At 42.4% G+C, this 24072-nt stretch overlaps 1 protein-coding gene across 9 annotated transcripts in view; it reads right to left on the minus strand.

The window, feature by feature from the left end:
• The window catches only part of EYA1 (EYA transcriptional coactivator and phosphatase 1), a 349305-nt gene that overhangs the window by 287008 nt on the left and 38225 nt on the right, over nucleotides 1–24072 (minus strand). For 5 of the 9 annotated variants that reach the window (XM_086965873.1, XM_086965872.1, XM_086965871.1 and 2 more), the window contains exons 1-2: nucleotides 5351–5542; nucleotides 3505–3632 (exon numbers count right to left, since the gene is read on the minus strand). In XM_086965873.1, coding sequence (XP_086821999.1) covers nucleotides 3505–3628 — 124 coding nt within the window. In that variant the 5' untranslated portion in view covers nucleotides 3629–3632; nucleotides 5351–5542. Of the gene's footprint in view, nucleotides 1–3504; nucleotides 3633–5350; nucleotides 5543–24072 lie in introns of those variants that run through there. The other 4 variants (XM_086965869.1, XM_086965875.1, XM_086965874.1 and 1 more) reach the window with 2 other exon arrangements.

A 24072-nucleotide genomic window follows, 5' to 3' on the forward strand; every position in this document is an offset into this window, starting at 1 on the left:
CACATACAACTGTATGAAAATCCTCAGGAATCCAATGACAAAACATATTTTAAGGAACGTTATGGGTAGATTTACAAACTATCCTCTTCTGAAGTCGGCCTGTTGTGATAAGCACCAGAACCATATTGCCCATATAGTCGGCCACTAATGAAAATAGCAATGAATATAAGGTTATTATTGCAGAGGCGGTGACCATAACTACACAACATCAAAGGCAATTAGTTTGTAGATTTAATTATAATGTTCCTTCACTTGTATTCAGTCAGTAAACAGTCATGCAAACAAACAAGCCCCCATGTATTCAACTATGTCATCAGACCGAATAATAATGTTGATACTACTACTTCTACTACTACTAATAATAATAATATATTTGTATACTGCTTGCTAGTTCTTTTTCTTTTTCTTTAGTGTTATATATGACAGTAGTTACTGTAAACCTCAGTGTATGATTCTCCGGAATAAGGCTTTATTTTATTTTTCATTACATCTAAAGAAACCCCCTTCTGTATTCTATTTTGCAAGTCCTCCAATGCCTTGCTAAATAAATTACCAGGTGTGAACTAACACTGCATTCTGCTTCTTTTGAGGATGCAGATGTTCATGTGCATTAGATATTGCCCTGATAAGTCAGGTATACTTGCACTTCCACTTTCTCAGGACAGTTCTAGGTTGCATCAAGCTACCACAATGTTTTTGTATTTTCCCACCAGTTCAGCTTTCAGTCCTGCGGTGATTAACTCCAGCTTTTGTAAGAAGTTTCATGTTACTCTCCCGCGTCTCATGCTCCTCTTTTTTGTTCTTTTGAAATGAATAGGTCATTAACAACTCGTCATGGAAAGCACAGGAAAGTGTGTCAGTATGTTTACAAACTATGCCTCAGAGACAAACTTTTTCATAAAATTGGCTGAATCGGTGATGAGGTTTTCTATGCAAGATTAGTTTGTCTTCCACAATTCATGTTTTTAGATTCTTTAAATTCCCGGGATCCTGGCCACAAAATTAATAATGTATGCACTATTTTTGAAAACAGCACAAGTTACTTTAATCTGCTTCAGTGATTTAAAATCCAATGCCTGCTTTAACCTGTACAAGTTTGACACATTTCTATTAGATGTCTTATGAATGCTGCTCCCTGAATTGAATTTTTGAAGTGTCTGAGAGGGACACCTAACTTTCATCTTGCCCTTTAGGTATACAGATATCTTGCAGGTGTTTTTATCTGCACACTATGCCAAAGGCTAAAAGTGGCGTGAATCAACCCCAACAATAGGGAATGAGAACCCTTCACAGACCTACTTTGTCAATGACTCTTTGAGTAATGGAGTAGCCTTCATTCCCATGGTGTCTTTCATGTGTTTCTGATGTGTAGACAGCCATGATGCGTATGTGTTCATGGCTTAGGGATTTCTTACTGTCTGCTATGGACAAGATTGTTCACAGAGCACCCCAGTGAGTTAGCCCCTTCTCCTTGCCTGGTGTGACTCTCGCAAGAAACCCTTAAGATTCTCCTGTTTCACCAACATACATCGGCCTCGTCACTACCTGCTTGGTAATGATTCTATGATATAAGTTGCTATTCTGAGTAAATTTGCTATTCAGGCTTTATGAATGATGACTAATAAAATAGTGTGGCCAAGGTTGGGATCCAGAACTCTAGCCTTTGAGGTAAGCCAAGCAAGCTCTGATCTCAGTTCCTTCACGTCATTAATAATATATTACAGTATCTCCTGACAGCAACAAAAAGCAACTTCTGTTGTATGGCGGTTAACTGTGGAAATCTACAAACTGCAAATTATATTCGTATATAAGGATTTTTTTTGACAGAACACTTAGCGGATTATGTAGATTTACACAAACTGTACCTTTCAATGTCACCATATCAATATAATGGAGTGAAGTTGACTTTTGCAAAGTTTGTTTAAAATAAGTGCAGATATTTAATTTGCGAATTATCAATTTAATTAGAAACAAAGCAAATAAAAATAGGCATGTGCAAATGTTTCTTCATTTAAAAAATTCAAAGCCTGGATATCATTCCCATATTTTTAGTAAAGTGCAGAGTACATCAGAAAGATGTGCTTATGTACCTGTGTTGAAAGGAACAGCAACTATGTGTGCTGATATTTGAGAAGTACAGTCTTTAACAGATGTTTATATGATAATGAACACCCTGTTCTATGTGTTCCCAATATATGCTCTATTGCTGGACCTGACTGCACCATATTCCACAAAATGACAGCAAACTACACTTCTAAGATACAAAGGTCGTTTTCTACTACTCTCTAGAGATTGTGAAGATTGTGTGATTGCAAAACCTTTGCAAACATTGAAAGAACAGGTTGCTAATTTCTATAAAAACTGTCCACAGCATCCAATTGCATTTTTAAGCTAAATACCATTATCCGTAAAAAAAGAAGGCATTTTAAAAACAATAAGCATCAAAACATCTGCTTTCACCTAAGGCCTCACCACCGAGGACAGTTAATTTACCAGAAAACAAAGTAAGCTCAGATCTGTCCTGAAAGAGTAGCCTTAGCTATTTTATGGAGTTAAAGTTCTCTGTTGCACCCAAATATACTGGTCTCTGGTGGCTGGAGAGTAACCCACTGAGAAGTTATTTTAAATCTGCAAACATGCACATGAATGAACTGAATTTCATGTAGTGTAGTGAGTTCAAATGGTGTGTTTTTGTAAATGTGTGTTGTAACATGAATCGACATGTGATGTTAGAAATCAAAACATATGTATGACATATGTATGACAACTGGGTTGTTATGACTTGAAACGTTTGACCACGTGGTGATCAATTAAAGGAGTCAGACATGTAAGAGGCAGCCGGGTTGGACTGCATGGCAGATCGAGACCCACGTGACTGTCTGACGTGTTCCAGTACTGACCAGCTGTACCTGCTACAGGAAATGTGGGAGCTGCACCATTCCTTAGATATGTCACCCACTGGGACAGACTGCACGCCCCTCGGGCTGCCGGGGAAGTGGTGTCTGTGTGGGCCGCGACACTCGGTAAAGAGGTAGAAATAACGCAGAATGGTGTTACATTGATGCACGAGGCCCCACACAGGTCCTGGTCACTCCCAGACACATCCCCGCAGAATGCCACTGTGCAAATATTGTAAAAAGTTGCTCAAATGCTGGCAAAAGCGATGATTAAAAGGTCGCCCTTGGTCTAATCTTCGTCACTGTAAACCAGTCTACCGTGGATGTCGACAGGCGGCAGGGAATATTGAATATGCTTTACATAACGCTGTGACACAAACAAGCCCCACAGGCAGCACAGATGTGGCTGAAAGCAAATCACATGAATTAAACAACCAAGGCCATTTCGAAAGCGTGCATCGCAGGTAATACATGCAGAATGTTTCCCGCAGTGAAATATTGCGAATATTAATGAGAGCTTCCACAGAGGACGCCCACCGCGGGTGCCTGGGAGCCCCATGCAGCTGCAGTTCCTCACCCTCCCCCTAGGCGGCAGCAGGCCACTCACCTTCGGTGCCATTCGGTGTCATGGGATTGGCACATATATGGGAGTTCTCCAGAGAGGAACTGCTGGGCGACTCGCTGCTCCCACTCAGTCGGCTATGCGGGCTGGCGAGATCCTGCATTTCCATAGACCTGGGCAGAAGAAGAGCCGCGTCAGTCTTGTCACACGTGCATTAGAATCCTTCAGACGCGCACACATTCTGAGGCCCAGGCACTTTTTAGAATAGGTACAAACACGCAGGACCAGTCGGACGTCCATGTTTGCGTGTAGCGGTTCCGTTTTGTCCTAAATCTAGCTCAGTCGTCACTATATTGACACATACACCACCTATATATTATATACTGGTAATAGATTGAACGCCATATATCCACATACACACACACACACACACACACACACACACACACACATATATATATATATATATATATATATATATATATATGTGTGTGTGTGTATATTTATATATACACACACACACATGATTCTTAACTGCATGCTTCTTTAAAAGATTGAACGTCACGTCATATAAGCACATACACATATATTACACACATACACACACACACACATATATAGATAGATAGATATATATACATGATTCTTAACTGCATGCTTCTTTGCTCTATTTATTTTACACACGGTGGTGCTGCGAGGGGAGGGACTTGGGGCAATATCCACCAGTAACAAAGAGCATTACGCACGAGACCCTGCCTTCTAATACAACTGCCTTTGAATGGTTCAGCTAAGCAAACACAGCACTTGAAGGCATTGTTGAGGCCTGCGGCCCACTGACAGCCCACGACCAGACACTCCTGCCGCATGTGTTTACCCTGGCAAACTACTTAATTGTTCCTCTGTTTCCGTTGAAACAAATGCAGCATTAAAACATTATTATGTTTGCTTTCGGGATTATATAAAGCGTGCCGAATTGAAAAGGGATGAGGGCGGCAGCGGAGCGGGGATGCATGCAGGCATTAGACGGCCTTAGCACTACGGCTGCACAGCTGTCACTGGGCTACATGCGGCACAAGGCGACGCTGGCTCCCACCAGAGGGCTGCTGTGTCCGCGCACAGACCAACTACCACGCGGACATTAAGCACTTATGGGATCAGCAGGGACTAAATCCACTGGACGCTGCAAAAGGCGCTGAGGTTCACAGACGGCAAATGGCGCAGCCTGGAGCGCGTGCCATTCACACGTAGGGTCATTCGCAGGCCCGCTCTGCTTAGCACCTACAAATATACGGTACTTCCTCAACAAACTATACGGTACCTGGTGCGTCCTCAACCAACTATACGGTACCAGGTGCCTCTACAACTACGGTACCTGGTGCCAAAACAGAAGTAGTACCATAGCTCTCAACAAAAAAAATCGAAAACTGCATTTCCACCACAGACAGATATTTCTGAAGTGTTGTGCACTCATACAAATGAATATGTACAGCGATAGAAAAGTCTGTTGTCAATGTAATTGTACACATTACTGCCCAGGTAGACTCGCTAACACACTGTCAGATGGTGTTTAATTTGTTTATAACCAAGATAAACACTGTATACTTAATAATACAATGGCCGTTTCATCTCGCAGAATCCACACAATGGAATGGAGTCTGTGCGCTTGAACAAAAAACGGTATCATCCAAAGGTACTCGTTTATATCTACCGTGGAAGGCTGAAGAGCTGAGTAGGTGCTGTGAGGATTAAACGGGCACAATACAGGAGAAGGGAGGTGTTTATCCCACTGTAATAACTGCACAATAAGCGCTACAGGGCCCCCGTGCTTGTCCGGGAGTGTGGGTGTGAGGCAACACGCGCGTAGCAGTACCACACAGAGACGGGTCCTTACCTGTAGCTCGTAGAAACAGCAGCATCGGAACGGGGTGGAGACGTGTCCGCCTGCGATTTAAAAAACAAATATCAAACAAAGCTCAGGGTCGCCTAACTCCGCCAGAGGACCGGGGTTCAGACGGAGCAAGGGTCGCGCGCGCTCGGGGCCCCAGTGGCCTGGCAGTGGATGGATAGCAGGGAGCGGGCCCGGCCTCGGTGCAGGGCACATTGTCTTTAAGTGGAGGTTGGAGCTGCGGCTTCTGTCTGCAGGTCTGCCCCCTCCTCCTCCCCGGGCCAGGGGGGAGGAATGACAGGGGCCGTGATTCATCGCTGGCCTATGACAGCTGCAAACTGCATTACCCCTCCCCCGACCCCCATGCAAAGCTGCGCGGCTGAGGTGCTTACAAGGTGCCTTCAGACGGCTCTCTTCACAGGTTACAGCGAGGTGGCCCGAGAGGGGGGCCCCCTCTGCCGTGATCCCTCACCTCTGGAGGCCTCCCGTCGGACTATTTCACAGCGCTTACCTCTTCAACGTGCAGCGCTCTGGATTTTATTGTAATGCCTTGTGCACCGACCCCTTATGCCCATCCAGATGTCTTAGGGCGTTAAGCATGTTTAATTTTATTACATCAGTGTCTCCAAATGCATTGACTATTTCTTGAATGTAACTTTATGCGTTTTTCGTTATGACGTCCATACGGTCTATGTTCGCAAGATAAGTACTTCGGACACCATTAAAAAAGCTTACAGAATGCACTGTAGGTAAACGGTGAGGAAGAGAAAGGGTGGTGATGCGGGGGTGGGGAAATCATCAAACCAGCCCTGCACGTGTTTGAATATATAAAGTGCCAGCTACGACATCGCACAGCAGAAAAGAAACCACGATAGAGCGGCAGGAAAAACGCAAGCAGTGCCTCGCTTTCATGTTTTTTAGGTAATCGAATAGCTTTGGGTTAGAGACACACTACACGAGGCACTGTATTTTATAACAGTCAGATAATAAAAATAAAATAAATACACCCTTCTTATCGACAGCAACTCAACTCATAATGTAGGTTGTGTTTCTGTGAGAAACGGGTCAGTAAAGTCAGGTTAATGTCCCACAGTCGTTTTACTAGGGCTTTTGAGGGCAGGTATGTAAGGGTGTGTGGACTTGAGTCTGCCCTCTCTTTCTGTGGCCTGAAGCAACTTGAAGATTGCTCAAAGAATGAAGCCTCGTTCTTGGTCGTTGTGTAGCCTTTAAAGCATGTCATCACTCTGCCTTAGACGTCACTGTACTGAAGAGGCGATGGACTATGAAAGGCATGCGCTCTAGTGCCGAAATCGTAGACAGTGGAAATATAACATAAGCATTTAATTGCATTTCCAACACCCGCTAGAGAATCATGTGATCTTGGGCACGTTGGATTTCTCCCTGGGCTCCAACTCCCTCATAATAATGAAGGGAGTCCAGACTCCATGAACAATCTGTAGACCTTCCTGGGAGTTACCCCAGTGGCACACATTTCCCCACAGTGACATGACCCCCCCTCCCCCCCCTCTGCGGCTACCACATATCACCAGCAGGTGACAAAGACCAGGTGGGGAGAGACTGCTGCTGCCGGCCTGAAAGCACAAACACACTCTTCTGTGCAGAGGGCAGGCATTGTCTTCAGGGCTGCATTAGAAGCTTTGATGTCCCCTCCCATTCAACCTGAACGGACTCCTCTTTGAGGCTCACACAACAAAGCAGGGGAGATCAGGCATTGTAAGTGCCACCCACACCAGCCAAGCAGACTTCACTTGGAGTATTTCGGGATTTGTTGGTTGAGCTTTTAACGAAATATTCATTTGAGGGAATTCTGGTCTTTATTCAGCAGCCAACACCAGGCAACACCAAGACAGTCAGAAACACTGAGAAATTTCCCATTTTGAATCCATGTGGTACATGCAATAATATTTTTAGATTGCTACACATACAAACACACCATAGTGCCCTGCTTTCCTTTATGGATTGATTTTGCTTCCTACAGAAGACTAATAAACATGAAATTCCTTCCAGGGGATATTTATCAAGAAAAATGACTGTGTCTGGAATGATATAAGAAGGCTCTTAGCTCTGTCACCATATGTCACCGTGTTAGAAATACTTCCTAAAACTTTTTAGCTATTTGAATTTTAAAATCCTCAAAGTCTTCTCCACTGAAAGAGCGTTTATCACATTGATGTGCACTTCGTTTTAAATTCAAACAAAGTCAGTATTTTAAATTACATGCGTTAGCTGGCACAAATCTAATGGTAAGTGTAACCTATGTCAGTATTAAGACTAAAGAGATTGAAGTGATCAATCTTTCTTCTATTGAATTATCTGAGAGTATGAGTAATGTACTTAAGAAGGGTCTTGGATATTGTCCTACCAAGAATATTGATTGGTATGTCACTAAAATTGATTTGTATAAATTTGTACGTTTGTTGAAGTTGAAAAAGTTCTTTTCTCAAAAAGACAATGTTAGGGTGAAAACCATTAACAAAACCAATATTGACTGAGATCACTATTCAAGACCTTCATGACACGAAACTTTTGTTATCTCTTACTGAATCAGAAGATGACCCCATCACTATGAATTCTCTTAAGAGATCTAGAGATTAATCCTGGTTTAGCATCCGGAAGTGGATTTAAAGAAAAATCAAAATGGACACCTCAGTTGTCCACTGGTAATGTTGTGGATGCTTTTTACAAATCTGTTACCTTAGAGATAGACAATTTGATTAAAAAAGAACGACAACGCAAGAAACCTTTCCCAGACAATTTAAAAATAGATGAAATGGAGGCACTCCGTCAATTAACTGACCACCCAGATCTTATAATACGCAGCGCTGATAAAGGTTTTCTATGTTTATATTTTGTCACTCAAATAAGGGTGGCTGCAGTGAATGTTTTTGAATATTGAACTTTGAAATCTGGATTGAACTTTGATTGAATATTGAATTTGGAAATCTGGATTGAACTTTGAAATCTGGAATAAAAATACGGATCATCGTACTACAAGACTCTGGTGTCTGACTGGCTATTGGACGAGATTTTGGACTCTTGTTCTTATACTCATAACATGAACTCTGATAAATATCGCATTTGATGTGAAAATATTACATAGGTCACTAGCCTTTTCTTGAGATAAGCACGTCCACCTGGCTATAGTCTTATTTATTTTGAGAATCATCCCATACCTGAATTTCATGCATAGTGTTTTAGCCAGAGGAGCTTGAACCTCATCCAAAAACTGTTCAAAGTAGGGACTATCTTTAAATACCAGAAAATTACTTATCAACGTTTTACCTATTTGATTGTTTGTAAAACTGTGTTCAATATATACCCAGAATGAAGTTTTCAACATTTGTTTCGAGTTTTGGGTCAAAGTTAGAGGCTCTTCCCAAAATTCTACCAAACCAATTCTTTTTAACCATGTGCGCATGTGTTTCAGCCAAACAGTTGTGTTATTAGAGTCTAATCTCATTATTTCTTCGAGACCATTTTTATAATCAACTAGCTCTGGTGTACACTAAAGTCTTACCCATAATGACAGTGGCCTCAAAATGGCATAGCGATCCGTGCTTTTCATGCTCAAATCAAGCATTAGGGGTATTAATGGTATGCTTCTCGGCAGTCTCAAGAGCGCCCTATAACTTTTATTTTCACTATTCGAAAAGGTATTCCTATACATTGGCACCCATATTCTATCCCCATATAGTGCTGCGGACTGGGCCTTGAACTTAAAAACTTCAAGTGCCGGGGTGACAGCCTTGCTAAGGCTCTCCCCATGTTTTTTCGCAATGTGTTAGTATCAGTCTACTTTTTTCTACTTGGGTCTTTCACGAGCGTTTCGAATCCAGTGAAATGCCCAAGTATGTAAAATTCTGCACAGATTCTAGTTTTTGATCGTTATGAAACAAATTCCCCCTAAAGGATTTGTGAGGATTTATGGCCATATATTTGGTCTTTTTAACATTAATTTCAAGGCCCTTCTTGTTGCAATATGCTTGGAATGAATGCAAGAGAGCTTGCAGGCCTCTAGGTGTTTGAGATATCAATATATTATCGTCTGAAAATAAAAGGGCAGAAACTTTTTCTTCATTCAATTTCGGCGCATCATTATTACAACCTTCCAAGTATGATGGGATATCATTAACAAACATTGAGAATAATGTGGGAGCCAGCACACATCCTTGGCGGACTCCCCTCTTAATTGGAATAGCGTTTGTTAGTTCACCATTTGGACCTCGTCTTACTTTGGCGAAGGTATTTTCATGCAGCCTTATAATCTGCTGTAAAAGGCAATCAGGGAGCCCTTGACAATGTAATGATTACCATAACAATTCACGTGGGATAAGATCAAAGGTGGCCCTGAGATCAACAAATGCGACATACAAATGCCCTTTCCTTATACTCACATATTTCCAGCATATGCAACAAAATGTAAAAACTTGATCTATGGTACTGATTCTGGGTCTGAAACCCGTTTGAAACTTCGTAAGGATAGAGTTATCTTCCATCCATATGTTCAAATGTGTTAAAATGTGCCTTGCGTACATTTTTTGTAAAATATCCATCAAACTAATGGGGCGATAGTTCCCTGGTTAAATCCTACTGCCCTTTTTAAAAATAAAACGATTTCCGCCCCTCTCCAGCTATCCGGAAAATCTATACCTCCTGCTAAGGCATTACATAAGCAATTAATGTAGGGTGCCCAAACATTAATTTCATGCTCAAATAGGTCACCCAGAACTTTATCTAGTCCGGGTGCCTTTCCACTTTTGACTGCGTTAATAGCTAATTCTGTTTCCTCCAATTCGAACTCTAGTTTTGCTACACTGTTATCAAACAATAATCTGTCCTTATCCAGAATCCCAGTATTTTCTGGTGCCCTATACAGTTGTGTAAAGTATTCCACCCAGGTAATTTCATCAAGAAAGACGTCCCTGACCACTCCTCCAGTACGATTCCCCTTTGCCACCAGTCTCCAGAACCTTATTTGGTCCTTATTCTTAGCTGCCAAAAGCAAATCTGACCAACTTTCTTCATCCCAATTTGTCCTCGCCTTCTTCTGCATTTTCTTATATTCTCTTCTAGCCTCCTTTATCTCAGTATAGTTCTTAGTTTTGATTGCTTGTAGTAATCTTACATTGCCATTACGGCAATCCTTATTATACCAGGGTTTCTTGTTTATGATATTTTTTAAGATTGGAGTAACTTTTTTTGGCATTTTAGTTACCAGTGAAATTAATAATTTAAAGTAACCATTGTGTAGATCTACAAAAGCAATCCCTTCCAATGGAGTAAATGGCTTGCAAATACATCTGCTAATAAGCTGTAAATTTCAGCTAGCCTATCACCATGCTCCAATATATGGGCCCATTTTAATGAACGGCGATTATTCTTAACTAGTATAACATCATTGATTTCATCAGTTGTGCTAGCTATTTCGTTGCGCACAGTTATACTAGACAATAAACTACTGGAAACTAGCAATTGCAGCGGGCGAGGATCACTTTCAATCCTAAACATAACTTCGAGGTCATTTACGTAAGACCAAATATCAAGAGAGACCATGACAAAATCAATTTTGCTTTGGCAGTTATTCCTAGAAAAGGTGAAGGCCTTTTGTAGATCTGAGGGAAGTCTTCCATTACATGCTTTCAGTCCATGGTTGACTGTCAATCTCATAATTTGGACTGCCAATACTGTACAAGGGACCAGATTGCCATTATATAGCATAGGGATATTGTTGGCACTGTCCTCATCATCAAAAATATCTCCCAGCCCTATAATTGGCTCATAACTGCAGTTCAAATCGCCACCTAATATTATACCTGGTTTCTCATCCAAACTATTTAGAAATGTATCCAATTTTTCCAATGTTGGTGACTCTTTTGATGGTAGGCCTGGTCTATTATACACATTTAATAAACATAGGACCCTTCGATCCTTTGTAACCATTCTTATACCCAGTATATCCAAGGAATCGATATTTAACATAGTTATTTTAATCTCAAGGGTTACTTTTATCCAAATTACAAGCCCCCCCGAAGTTCTACCTCTTACAGAGGGAACTGCGTCAATATATAGGGGTCGATTCCGATTCGGGAAAAAAAATGTCCGTACGATTTGTATCCGGAGCCCTCTCCGTACGAATCGTACCCGTCCGTCCGAGTCGCGAAGTACGATCCGTAATCCGTGAATCCGTCCGAATCGTCACGATCCATACGTATTGCAAGGCTGAAACCGTGAACCGTACGACTCATACACATACCGTACGACTCGTACACATGCCGTACGACTCGTACACATGCCGTACGACCCGACAAGTACGATACGGACCGCGGTATGAGGACGCAATTCGTACGGTCCACGTCAAGTAAAGGCGAGTCGTACGGAAAAGCACACAAACACATACACACCGTACGGTCCGTACACCCCATGATCGCAGGGGTACGCACCGTACCCCTGCGATCATGGGGTGTACGAGCCGAACCCCCATTGTACGATCGGTGTACAAGCCGTACCCCATGTACGATCGGTGTACGAGCCGTAACCCATGTACGATCGGTGTACGAGCCGTACCCCATGTACGATCGGTTAACGAGCCGTACCCCCATCGTACATGGGGTACGGCTCGTACACCGATCGTACATGGAGTACGGCTCGTACACCGATCGTACATGGGGTACGGCTCGTACACTGATCGTACATGGGGTACGTTCGTTGCAGGGTACGATTCGTACGGGTAAATGCTCCGAACGGCTATTCAGAGCGTTTTTTCCCGAATCGGAATCGACCCCTTAATGTTCTATAACCCACTCTATGTGGGGCCTTTAGCATCCAAGTTTCCTGCAAGAGACAGATGTCACTCGTTTCAATATACTCATTCCACTCTTGGTCGCTGACCTTTTTCCTGAGCCCTGCTATGTTCCACAAAATAATTTTAATTCCTGGGCAGTTACTACCACTCATAGCTATAGGATATTCATCTGGCAGGGTATCACTTGAGCATATGTTTTCTCCTAATAATGCTACATCATCACACGTGTTCGACAGAATTTTTCCAGTCACTAACCCAGCCCTGGCTATATCTACCTCCTGCACTATCATCACATTAATTTGGGGTACAGTAACCAATTCATCGTTTGCCCCTTCACTTTTTTACTATTACTGTTGGAGCAAACTTTGTTCCATTACCCAAGGATATTAGTTGATTCAGTCAATCAACAGCTTCCAGGGAGAATAATTCCTGGAATCTGTTCGAAATATGAAGAGGGAAGGAATTATCCTAATTCCTGCACATAGCTTCCTTGTCCAGTCTATAAAAATACCCTAAGGGGAGAGCATGGATATTAGTATTCTGTGTCAGGTTCTCCGCTTGTATTCTTATTAAGTTGCGGACCATATGTGGACGCCTGAAATTAACGACTATACAGTCACCTTCAATATTTTTACTATGGTCCCCGACCCACCCTACCCTTCGTACCATTATGATTTCATTCATCTTGTATGAACTAAATCTTTTAAACCTTTGGAGCCAATCCACAACCTTATTTCTGAGGTTTATCCATTTCTCAGTTTGGTTCCTCCTTAAAGCCGACACGCCAGCTCATACTAAAACTTACGGGCATACATCTGGGGGTAAATTTAAATTGTCCTGATTTGGAATCCGATCAGTTAGGTCCACACCAGATGCTACTGCCCTTATGTTCCAATAACAAGATGCTCTGGTCTTTTTATACTTTGGTCTACTCCTCTCTCCCCCGGACAATTGTTCTTGCTCTGGGATACATCTTTTCTTAGGGGTTGTGCTATGCCTTCTGGATCTTCAGTACCATTTGTTCGATCTATTCTCAGTTGATCTGAACTGTTCCCTTCATGGCACATATTTTTATTTCCGTAATAGGTATTCCTACACTCTTAAAGTAATTTGACCCCTTCTTCAATATTATCTCTCTCTTTCCCAAGCATAATATCTAATTTAGATACCGTCTTATTTATAGCAGTAATTTTGTCATCTAGATCCTTCATTCTAGCACTCAGTCATTTATTTTAGCCTGGACAGATTCTAGGGTGGTTTTGAAAATATCTGCAACAATGTGTTCTAGTGTTTCACCCATACTATCTGCTCTATTCCAGTACAAAGGGAGATCAATGTCAGTTTGGGTTCTGAGGGATCTATTTGAGGGCCTCATACTTTCTGCCATTTCCATATGCCCTTTCTAGTGGCCATCTACCCGCCCGGCTCTCCATTTTGTTGGTATTCCGTTTCCCCTGAGATGTAATCTTTGTTTTATTTTTTACTGAGCCCCCCTGTCTTAGGCCTCAAAGCCTTATGGCTATGGACGATGTTGATGGAGCCACCTCTGACTGGACATCGACATTGAGAGTGCAATCTGCTACTGGGCCATCTAAGGTGGGTGAGGTAAGTATGGTACAATTACTCCTTGATGTTTGCAATGTGTCAGATGAATTTGGTTTACCAGATTCCTTATAAGTTGGGAGTTTAGATGGATCTAGGGACAATCTCCTTTCTGCAAGGGCAATTTCATGCGTAATAAGTGACTCTGCTCTTATAATAAAATTATCCAGAGTCCCTGCTATAGATTTTTGTTTGCTCATAATGATATAATATATCAGAGCCCCCAAGTATGCAGAATGGAAATGCTTCACTGGTCTACACTGAATAACTTATATAAACAGTGCAATATACTCCCTTTCTCCTTTCCACCCCAGTCCCTTATAGAAACAATCACCAATCAATTATAATTTTAGGCAAGGCTCTCAATTAGTGACCTCTTTCTTCTTTGTTCAAATGCGCCCTGATTTTTAGTACCAACAGCTCACCTTAGGATATCAATAGCACAGATGTCAACACAAAATTAAATGCAAAACATGTCCAATAAGAGACTGTAAATACTTGTGAGTGCGAAATCCAAGAGGGGTGGCCCAGCCCAGCCTCCTCCGGCCTTAGACAGCCCGCCCTTGTCCCGGGCTTCTCCCGGCGCGCGCGTTCCATGCAGCGGGTGCCACGAGAAGTTATATAGTGGCTGTGGGGGGCTGTGGGCGGGCCTCGGGCACAGGTGACAGCAATGCACAGGCTCCTGAGACTGCGAGTCCTTCGGGAGCGCTCTCCTCTCACCCCCGCAGTGTCCAAAGAAAGGCAGCAGAGTCCTCAACAGTGCTATCCTCTCACCCCCAGCAGTATCAAAAGCAAAGTGGCAGAGTCCTTTGCCAACGAAGCGGCACCCCAGGAGTGTGACAAGGAAGTCCAGAAGGGCCTGTTGCATGCCAGATTATCTGGACATCCATATTTTATATTTCACAACTTTTGATCAAATTAGTTTAGATGGACATTTTACATACTTAATGCTTATTTTGAAATCTTTACAACAAGGGGTGGTGAGGGACAGAGTCTCTGAATTAAACAGAATACTCTCACCCAGTCAAGAGATCAGGGCTAGATCCAACACCGTTTTTTAGCTCACTGCACCATCCCAGTTTCAGAACCTGGCTGTATGCAAATTAGTCTGTTCCTGTCCCAGTGCATGATGGGAACAGGGCAAACCAAACTACACAAGCCAATTCTTACACTGGGAAGGAAACAAGCTACCGGGGACCGGTTTCTGGCATTTCAGCCTCTTCGGCCCGGCTTGCTTGAATCCTGATGGTGCAATGAGCAAGGGACTCACATCTGAGTATACCCTTCCACGCTTAGGGTGGACAAAAATATTTACAACAAGGGGTGGTGAGGGACAGAGTCTCTGAATTAAACAGAATACTCTCACCCAGTCAAGAGATCAGGGCTATATCCAACACCGTTTTTTAGCTCACTGCACCATCCCAGTTTCAGAACCTGGCTGTATGCAAATTAGCTTGGTAGTTTAGTCTGCCCTGTTCCCATGATGCACTGGGCCAGGGACAGACTGATTTGCATATAGCCAGGTTCTGAGCTGGGATGGGGCAGTGAGATAAATAACGGTGATGGATCAAGCCCTGATCTTTGGACTGGGTAAGAGTGGTCTGCTCAATTCAGACACTCTGTTCATCACCACCCCCTTTTGTAAATCGATTTTGGCCACTATAGGTGTGGCAGGGTATACTCAGACATGAGTCCCTTTCTCACTGCTCCATCAGGATTCAAGCAAGCCGGGCCGAAGAGGCTGAAATGCCAGAAACCGGTCCCCGGTAGCTTGTCTCCTTTCTGGTAAAGAATTGGCTTGGTAGTTTAGTCTGCCCTGTTCCCATGATGCACTGGGCCAGGGACAGACTGATTTGCATATAGCCAGGTTCTGAGCTGGGATGGGGCAGTGAGATAAATAACGGTGATGGATCAAGCCCTGATCTTTGGACTGGGTAAGAGTGGTCTGCTCAATTCAGACACTCTGTTCATCACCACCCCCTTTTGTAAATCTATTTTGAAATCTGACATCCTTGCCTCCAACCTGGTCCTGCTTGGAAGCCTAGTGATGTACCTTGGAAGAGTGAGGAAACTCACAACTTAGCAAGAGGCCAAAGAGGGGAAGAGTAGCATGGCTCATGCTTTATCATAAGGTTGAGAAATTCCCACCCCAGGATGAATGGAGGGTGAAGCCCACCCTATCACATAACAGTGAATTCAATGAAAACTACACAAGCAAATGTCACATACATTCAATGAGTGTAAATCAGGCACTGCAGAGCATCAGCCAATGGAGTGGGTTTAAGGTCATGGGTATTTCTCAAACAGCTCATTTGGTTTTACTTCCTTTCTCCATTCAGCTGATTGTGCGAGCTTGTGGTTACCCAGGTCAGGATCAGGAAAAGGTACATAACGGTATGTCTGAGGCTATATAATGGATAAGAAAAAACAAGCTCTAGCTCAACTCTAGGAAGATAGTAGTCTTCGAAGGAGGCAGCAAACCATATAGCTGATCTAATTCTAAGTGCCAGATGCTTGGGGGGGAAATCCAAGTTCAACTTGATAAAGTCAAACATTTTGGCGTCCTATTTGACTCTAAGTTGTCTTTGATTGCTCAAATTACTAGGGTCACAACTTCTTGTTTTATGGTAATACAAACTCAGGAATATTCTTCTTCTTTTACTTATCAACTGCCCCAAAAGTTTGTACAGGAAACTGCGGTAACTACTTGCTTGGCCTCTGTTGTTGCTGATGCCGTTGCACTGTGTGATCCCGTGACCCTGACGTAATACGTTTCGCTGCGAGAGCGAGCTGGAGCTGGAGCCTGGAATAGGAACGCGGGTCTGCTGAGCGGGATCTCCTGTAGTAAACCCTTGGCGAGTGCCTCGAACGGCTTTTGTCTCCTCTGCCGGCCGTCTGCTGCCGCATCCGCTGCCCGCCCACCCACCCACCACCCCCAACAGAAGCTTGGTCATCGTGCTACATTAGCACAGAGTACCCGTGTGAGCATCCGCCCAGGGAGACGGTAGCTCGGCGGGTACAAAGGAAGGTCGGAGGGGGAGAGGCGAAGCCTTGCCTGGTTAAGTCTGATGAAAGTGGAAAGGGAAGGTGAAAATATCACGCTGGAGTGGGCTGGGTATGCTCAGACGTGAGTCACAGGCACTCCACATCACTGGAGTCAAGCTATCCAGGCTGAAGAAGGCTGATAGCCAGAAACCGGTCCTTGGATGCTTGATTTCGGTCTAGGAAAGACATGGCTTGGTAGTTCAGGCTGGACTGTTCCCATGAGGCACAGGGTCAAGGCTGATTTGCATATAGCCATTGTCTGACCTAGGGTGGTGTGGAGTGCAAAAAAACGATGGATCTAGGCCCAGATCTTTGCACTGGGGTGAATGTAAGACATTGTTCTGCATTCTGTCCATTAACTGTGTTTTTTGCAATTTTCACCCCGAGTGGGCTGGGTATGCTCAGACATAAGTCCCAGGCACTCCACATCAATGGAGTCAAGCTATCCAAGCTGAAGAAGGCTGATAGCCAGAAACCGGTCCTTGGATGCTTGATTCCGGTCTAGGAAAGACATGGCTTGGTAGTTCGGGCTGGACTGTTCCCATGGGCACAGGGTCAAGGCTGATTTGCATATAGCCATTGTCTGACCTAGGGTGGTGTGGAGTGCAAAAAAACGATGGATTTAGGCCCAGATCTTTGTACTGGGGTGAATGTAAGAAATTGTTCTGCATTCTTCCATCAACTGTGTTTTTTGCAATTTTCACCACGAGTGGGCTGGTATGCTCAGATGTGAGTCTCAGGCACTCCACATCACTGGAGTCAAGCTATCCAGGCTGAAGAAGGCTGATAGCCAGAAACCGGTCCTTGGATGCTTGATTCCGGTCTAGGAAAGACATGGCTTGGTAGTTCGGGCTTGACTGTTCCCATGAGGCACAGGGTCAAGGCTGATTTGCATATGAGCCATTGTCTGACCTAGGGTGGTGTGGAGTGCAAAACAAACGATGGATTTAGGCCCAGATCTTGGTACTGGGGTGAATGTAAGACATTGTTCTGCATTCTGTCCATCAACTGTGTTTTTTGCGAGGAAAGCGGTTCAGCATAATTAAACTCCATAAAAACTCCATATAACTGCACCAATGTTTCAGCAGTAATTTAGCGAGGGTGCTAAAGGAGGAACTTTGTCTACCGATTAGTGTGTTGGGAATAGGGTCAAGAAGGGCACTGTGCACGGCATAAGTACAAGCACAAGGCACAGCAGAGGTAAGTGACAGAAAAAGTTTTTCTTTTAAAATTAAAGCAGTTATCACTCCCCCGTCGCACTCCCCCCCCCCCCCCCCCCCCCCCCTCCGTCCTGTGCTGCTAATCAAGGGGTAGTTTTGGGGTTAATACTTTGTGCTTATTAAAATTACATGTGCTTAAATGGCCCCTCAGAGAAATAAAAGCACATTGGCACCTGCACAGAAAGAAAAGGCCACAGTAGAAGAGCAAAACATTTCTGGAGAGAATCAGATCTGTCCAGGTGTAAAGCCAAAATCAAAACGCGGTCATCGTATACAAAGGAAAAAAGGACAAGCCTCCAAGGAATCACAACAAGGAGGAAGCAAGGGAGGTATAGAATCAAACTCCCTTAAAGATATTGTGGGAAAGCATTTTAAAAGGGTCTTTTTTCCCTGCTAAAACCCTGGTTGCAGAAGATGGTGATGTATCATGGAAAGCGGGCTCCTCCCTAATTTTTGATGAATGTACACTGGACTCCGCAAATCTGGCTAACCAATCGGTACAGTCTTTGATAGGTCATAAGGGGGCAATAATGTCACCACGTCTTTCCTCATCACCGCAACTGCTATTTCAGAAGTCTGATGGGTATACAGACATAATATCGATTAAAAAATATAGAATGGCACAAATACCTAAGTAAAAATATAGAATGGACAAAACATCGAATGAACAGAATATAGAGGTCAAAAATATCGTTTTGAAGGTAAGTAATTTAATATCGATTTTTAAAATATAGAAAGTTAAAATATCGAAGAATATAATATAGTAATAAAGATATGTCACATTTTTAATATTATCGATTTTTTAAGTGTATTTTTTATGTTATTTAATTTTTGTGTAATTTAATTCTGTAGAGGGTTGTGGGTTTATAGGGGAAAAGGGTGGGAAGTAATTTAATTGTAATTAATTACAACAGTTAATTTATTTATTGGTATTTATTTTGAATTAATTGTTAATTAATTATTAATTTGTAATTAATTCATTTTTAATTGTTAATTAATTTAAAGTGGTAATTAATATTTCTTAATTGATTAATTGAAAATTATGTTAATTGTATTAATTTATTTTCCGTAGCCGGTTGTGGGTTTTTAAGGGAATAGGGTGGGAAGTAATTTAATTGTAATTAATTAAATCTGTTAATTTATTTATTGGTATTGTTTTAGAATTAATTGTTAATTTATTTTCAATTGGCAATTAGTTAATTTGTAATTGGTAATACATTTTTATTAATTTGTTAATTGATAACTATGTTAATTTAATTAATTTATTTTCTGTAGCGGGTTGCGGGTTTATAGGGGAATAGGGTGGAAAGTAATTTAATTGTAATTAATTAAGTATGTTACTTTATTTATTGATATTTATTTTGAATTATTGTTTATTAATTTGTAATTAATTATTTTTTAATTGTTAATTAACTTTTATTTGGTGATTAATTGTATTAATAGGAAATTAATTTTAATAACTAATATTTATTTGTATTTTTATTTGATTAATTATTTACATAATTTTTACATTTGTAATTTAGTTTAAATAATTTTTAATTGGTATTGATATTTAATTTATTTGTATTAATGTATTACATTTTTACTTTCCCTACTGTTAAATTTACTAGAGTGGGCATAGTAATTTATACCCCTACGCTAGCCAACTCTTTCCCTACTGTTGCACTCTTTGGAGTGGGAATAGTAATTTTTACCCCTATGCTATCCAACGCTTTCCCTACTGTTGCACTCTCTGGAGTGGGAATAGTAATTTTTACCCCTACGCTATCCAACGCTTTCCTTACTGTTGCACCCTCTGGAGTGGGAATATAAATTTTTACCCCTACGCTATCCAACGCTTTTACTACTATTGCACTCTCTGAAGTGGAAATAGTAATTCTTACCCCTACGCTATCCAATGCTTTCCCTTCTGTTGCACTCTCTGGAGTGGGAATAGTAATCTTTACCCCTACGCTATCCAATGTTTTCCCTACTGTTGCACCCTCTGGAGTGGGAATAGTAATTTTTACCCCTACGTTATCCAACGCTTTCCCTACTGTTGCACTCTCTGGAGTGGGAATAGTAATTTTCCCCCTACGCTATCCAACACTTTCCCTACTGTTGCACCCTCTGGAGTGGGAATAGTAATCTTTACCCCTACGCTATCCAGCGCTTTCCCTACTGTTGCACCCTCTGGAAAGGGAATACTAATTTTTACCCCTACGCTATCCAACGCTTTCCCTACTGTTGCACCCTCTGGAGTGGGAATAGTAATTTTTACCCCTTCGCTATCCAACGCTTTCCCTACTGTTGCACTTTCTGGAGTGGGAATAGTTATTTTTACCCCTACGCTATCCAACGCTTTCTCTACTGTTGCACTCTCTGGAGTGGGAATAGTAATTTTTACCCCTACGCTATCCAACGCTTTCCCTACTGTTGCACCCTCCTGAGTGGGAATAGACATTTTTACACCTACGCTATCCAACGCTTTCCCTACTGTTGCACTCTCTGAAGTGGGAATAGTAATTTTTACCCCAACGCTATCCAATGCTTTCCCTACTGTTGCACTCTCTGGAGTGGGAATAGTAATCTTTACCCCTATGCTATCAAACGCTTTCCCTACTGTTGCACCCTCTGGAGTGGGAATAGTAATTTTTACCCCTACGTTATCCAACGCTTTCCCTACTGTTGCACTCTCTGGAGTGGGAATAGTAATTTTTCCCCCTATGCTATCCAACGCTTTCCCTACTATTGCACCCTCTGGAGTGGGAATAGTAATCTTTACCCAAACGCTATCCAGCGCTTTCCCTACTGTTGCACCCTCTGGAATGGGAATACGAATTTTGACCCCTACGCTATCCAACGCTTTCCCTACTGTTGCACCCTCTGGAGTGGGAATAGTAATTTTTACCCCTTCGCTATCCAACGCTTTCCCTACTGTTGCACTCTCTGGAGTGGGAATAGTTATTTTTACCCCTACGCTATCCAACGCTTTCTCTACTGTTGCACTCTCTGGAGTGGGAATAGTAATTTTTACCCCTACCCTATCCAACGTTTACCCTACTGTTGCAGTTGCTGGAGTGGTAATAGTAAATTTTAACCTCTTGCTATACTACAGTAAAAATATTGTATATTGTTCATCAATATTATGTTAATATATATATATATATGTGTTTGAAAACAAACTGTATTTTTACTTTTAATAATGTTTAAGTTATTTAAGTATATTTTAGTATGTTTTAATTAATTATAGTTATTATTTCATTAGTTTCAAATTACTTTTAAGATATTTAAATAAATTCGATATTTTGACTAAGTATATATTTTTTTCTCGATATTTTTGAATCAATATTTTTATACTTACCTGTTTGTAGATAGGACTTCGATATTTTGTCTTTCTTTATTTTTTCTTCGATATTTTTTTCCTCTATATTTTTGTATTCTATCTTTTTTCAGTGATCCGTCTGATGAAGTAGCCCAAACCCCAGATGGAAGAGTAAATGAAATGGAAAGTCCGGTTTTACATGGAGCCAAGGGATCAGTGCTAGTGGACAAAATTGGCGATACTAGTGGTGAAAATCAATCCCTGGAGATACATATGGAATCTTTGGAAACCCCCGCCTCTTCAATGCTGGAGTTAATGTTAATGTTGCAAAAATCACTACAAGACTTGCTGGAAGTGACTATGCTAAATCATGACATTTTAAAACTCAGAAAATGCACATCTCCAAAATCGAGGGAGAATTACACAGCATTAGGGGGCAAATGCCATCAATGTTAAGACCTGTCTCAGACTCCTTATTGAAAGGTTCGATGAGGGAAGGGGAGGGGGAGGTCGGAAATGTCGAATCCCCGATGGCTAACCATGAAGCTGATGTTCCAACAACTAATCATGAAGTCTATGTTTCAAGATGGCCGATGTTGGTAAAAAGATGGGGTGATTATACAAGTTATGGGTTGCCAAAACGAGTGAGATTGTCAGGATGAGATGCACAAAGAAAGGGTAAAAGAAGACTACGGAAAATGAGAAGGGAGCAGCAGGAACGATTAGGAGTATCTGATCAAGGGCCTAAGTCTGAACCACTAGAAATAGTGAGAGGCTGCCTAAACCATTTGTGCAATTTGCGAGACTGACCTACCCTTTGGCTGCAATACTGATTCTTGGCTCCTGCAATCGTTTCTCCCCGCTGTCGCTGCCTCAGTGAGCAGGCGCGGCCGCCGAGTGGAGGAACAAACTACATCTCCCATGAGCCTCTACTTTGCTAACGGCCACATCGCGCCCGAAGGCGCTTAAAATCACGCTGCCTCTTCGGTCGAGTGGGCTGCCTAAACCATTTGTGCAATTTGCGAGACTGACCTACCCTTTGGCTGCAATACTGATTCTTGGCTCCTGCAATCGTTTCTCCCCGCTGTCGCTGCATTGGTGAGCAGGCGCAGCCGCCGAGTGGAGGAACAAACTACATCTCCCATGAGCCTCTACTTTGCTAACGCCCACATCGTGCCTGGAGGCGCTTAAAATCACGCTGCCTTTCCCGACTCGTGGGACACGCGCGGGCGGTCGCTGGGCTAAGCTTGGGCAAAGGGCGGGCTGTCTGTGGCCGTCAGGGGCTGCAGGAGGCTGGGCCGGGCCCCCCCTTCTAACTTTTTGCTTTGGACTTTATCCTTCAGCTGGAAGAATGTGATAGTAAGCCATGTTCTGTCTGTCCCTTATTTGCTGTTATGTTAACTCCATAGCCACTAGGCTTATTTTGTACCTGTATATGTCCGGACCATATTAGAATACCATCCATTCTGTTATCAGTCTGAGGACCCAGGATGTCTGCAGGTGTACCAAACTCCTTACCCTCTATTGTAGGGGTTTCTATACTTGGGCCTTTAGATAAGTATTTTGCTAGGGCCACTAGAGAAATAGACAAAGAGATTACATTGGCTGAGAAACGTGCGGAGCGCCGTTTCTCTATCAAACTCTTAAAAAATAAGCCACTAATCTCGCCCCAGAAGGTTGCACCTACTACACATAATAACAGGCTAGTAGATGCAGATGCAGAGCTGTTTAGCACTGAAAATATCCCATTAATTTTCCAAGATAGGACACCACCATTACCTGTTATTGAAATACCTAATGATCTTACTATTAATGGGCCACCTGCTACTTCTAACTCTTTAATAGACTTAAACTCCCCTATAGTCCTAGACGCAGTCTCTCAGTTTAACATAAATGCTTCATCTCCAGTTTCTAGTGCTTCAGTAGAGGCTGTAGTATCCATGGAGACACAACTGCCGATTGCAGTTAGTGGAACTAAAGTTAAGTCACAAACTAAGAAGCACCTGGGAGTACATCGTTCTCCACCTAAAAAAAGAAGGAGAAAGGGAGGGGTCAGAAAAGGGGAAAAAATCCCATGTATTCCACCACCTCCTGTGGACCCAATAAATAAGTCACCTAACCAGCTAGGGAAGGATGCATTAAAAGGGCCCCCAACAAAAATCACTTTGTGTCCAGAAGCCTTGCCGATTAAAGAGACAATGGAGGCAATTGAATGTCTTTTAAAATCTCTCCTACTTCCACTTATAGAGAGAGTTAAAAGGTTGGGGGAAAAATGGATTGTATTTTGGCAGCCTCCAATCTAAGTGAAAACCCTAAACCAACCAACCCAAGGGAAATCTGTTCAACAATTAAACACGCAATACAGAAACCATCTAGGACAGAAAAGGACAACCTCGTATCTAAAAATACGCTCGTCCACACAAATTCTATTAAACCGGTGGCCACGCGAGATACACACAAAGAGAAGGTTAAACCAGGTCCCCCGAAAGTCCTTCCTACCAGAAAACGACCCCCAACGAAGGCAACCAAAACTAATAGAGTAAAATCTAACTTCAGAAATATCGTAGATTTACCCCCAGAATCATCCAATTACGTTATCATTCTAACCGGAGTCCCGGTCGTGCCAGTAGGAAACATAGAACCTAATACAAGCCTTAAAAATAAAGTTATCTACTGGCTGCGAAACAACAGACCTCTCCCATTACATCTAAATGGAGACATAGTATCTGTAAGA

The sequence above is a fragment of the Lissotriton vulgaris genome, chromosome 4_1 (assembly GCF_964263255.1).
Source record: "Lissotriton vulgaris chromosome 4_1, aLisVul1.2, whole genome shotgun sequence".
Taxonomy (NCBI): domain Eukaryota; kingdom Metazoa; phylum Chordata; class Amphibia; order Caudata; family Salamandridae; genus Lissotriton; species Lissotriton vulgaris.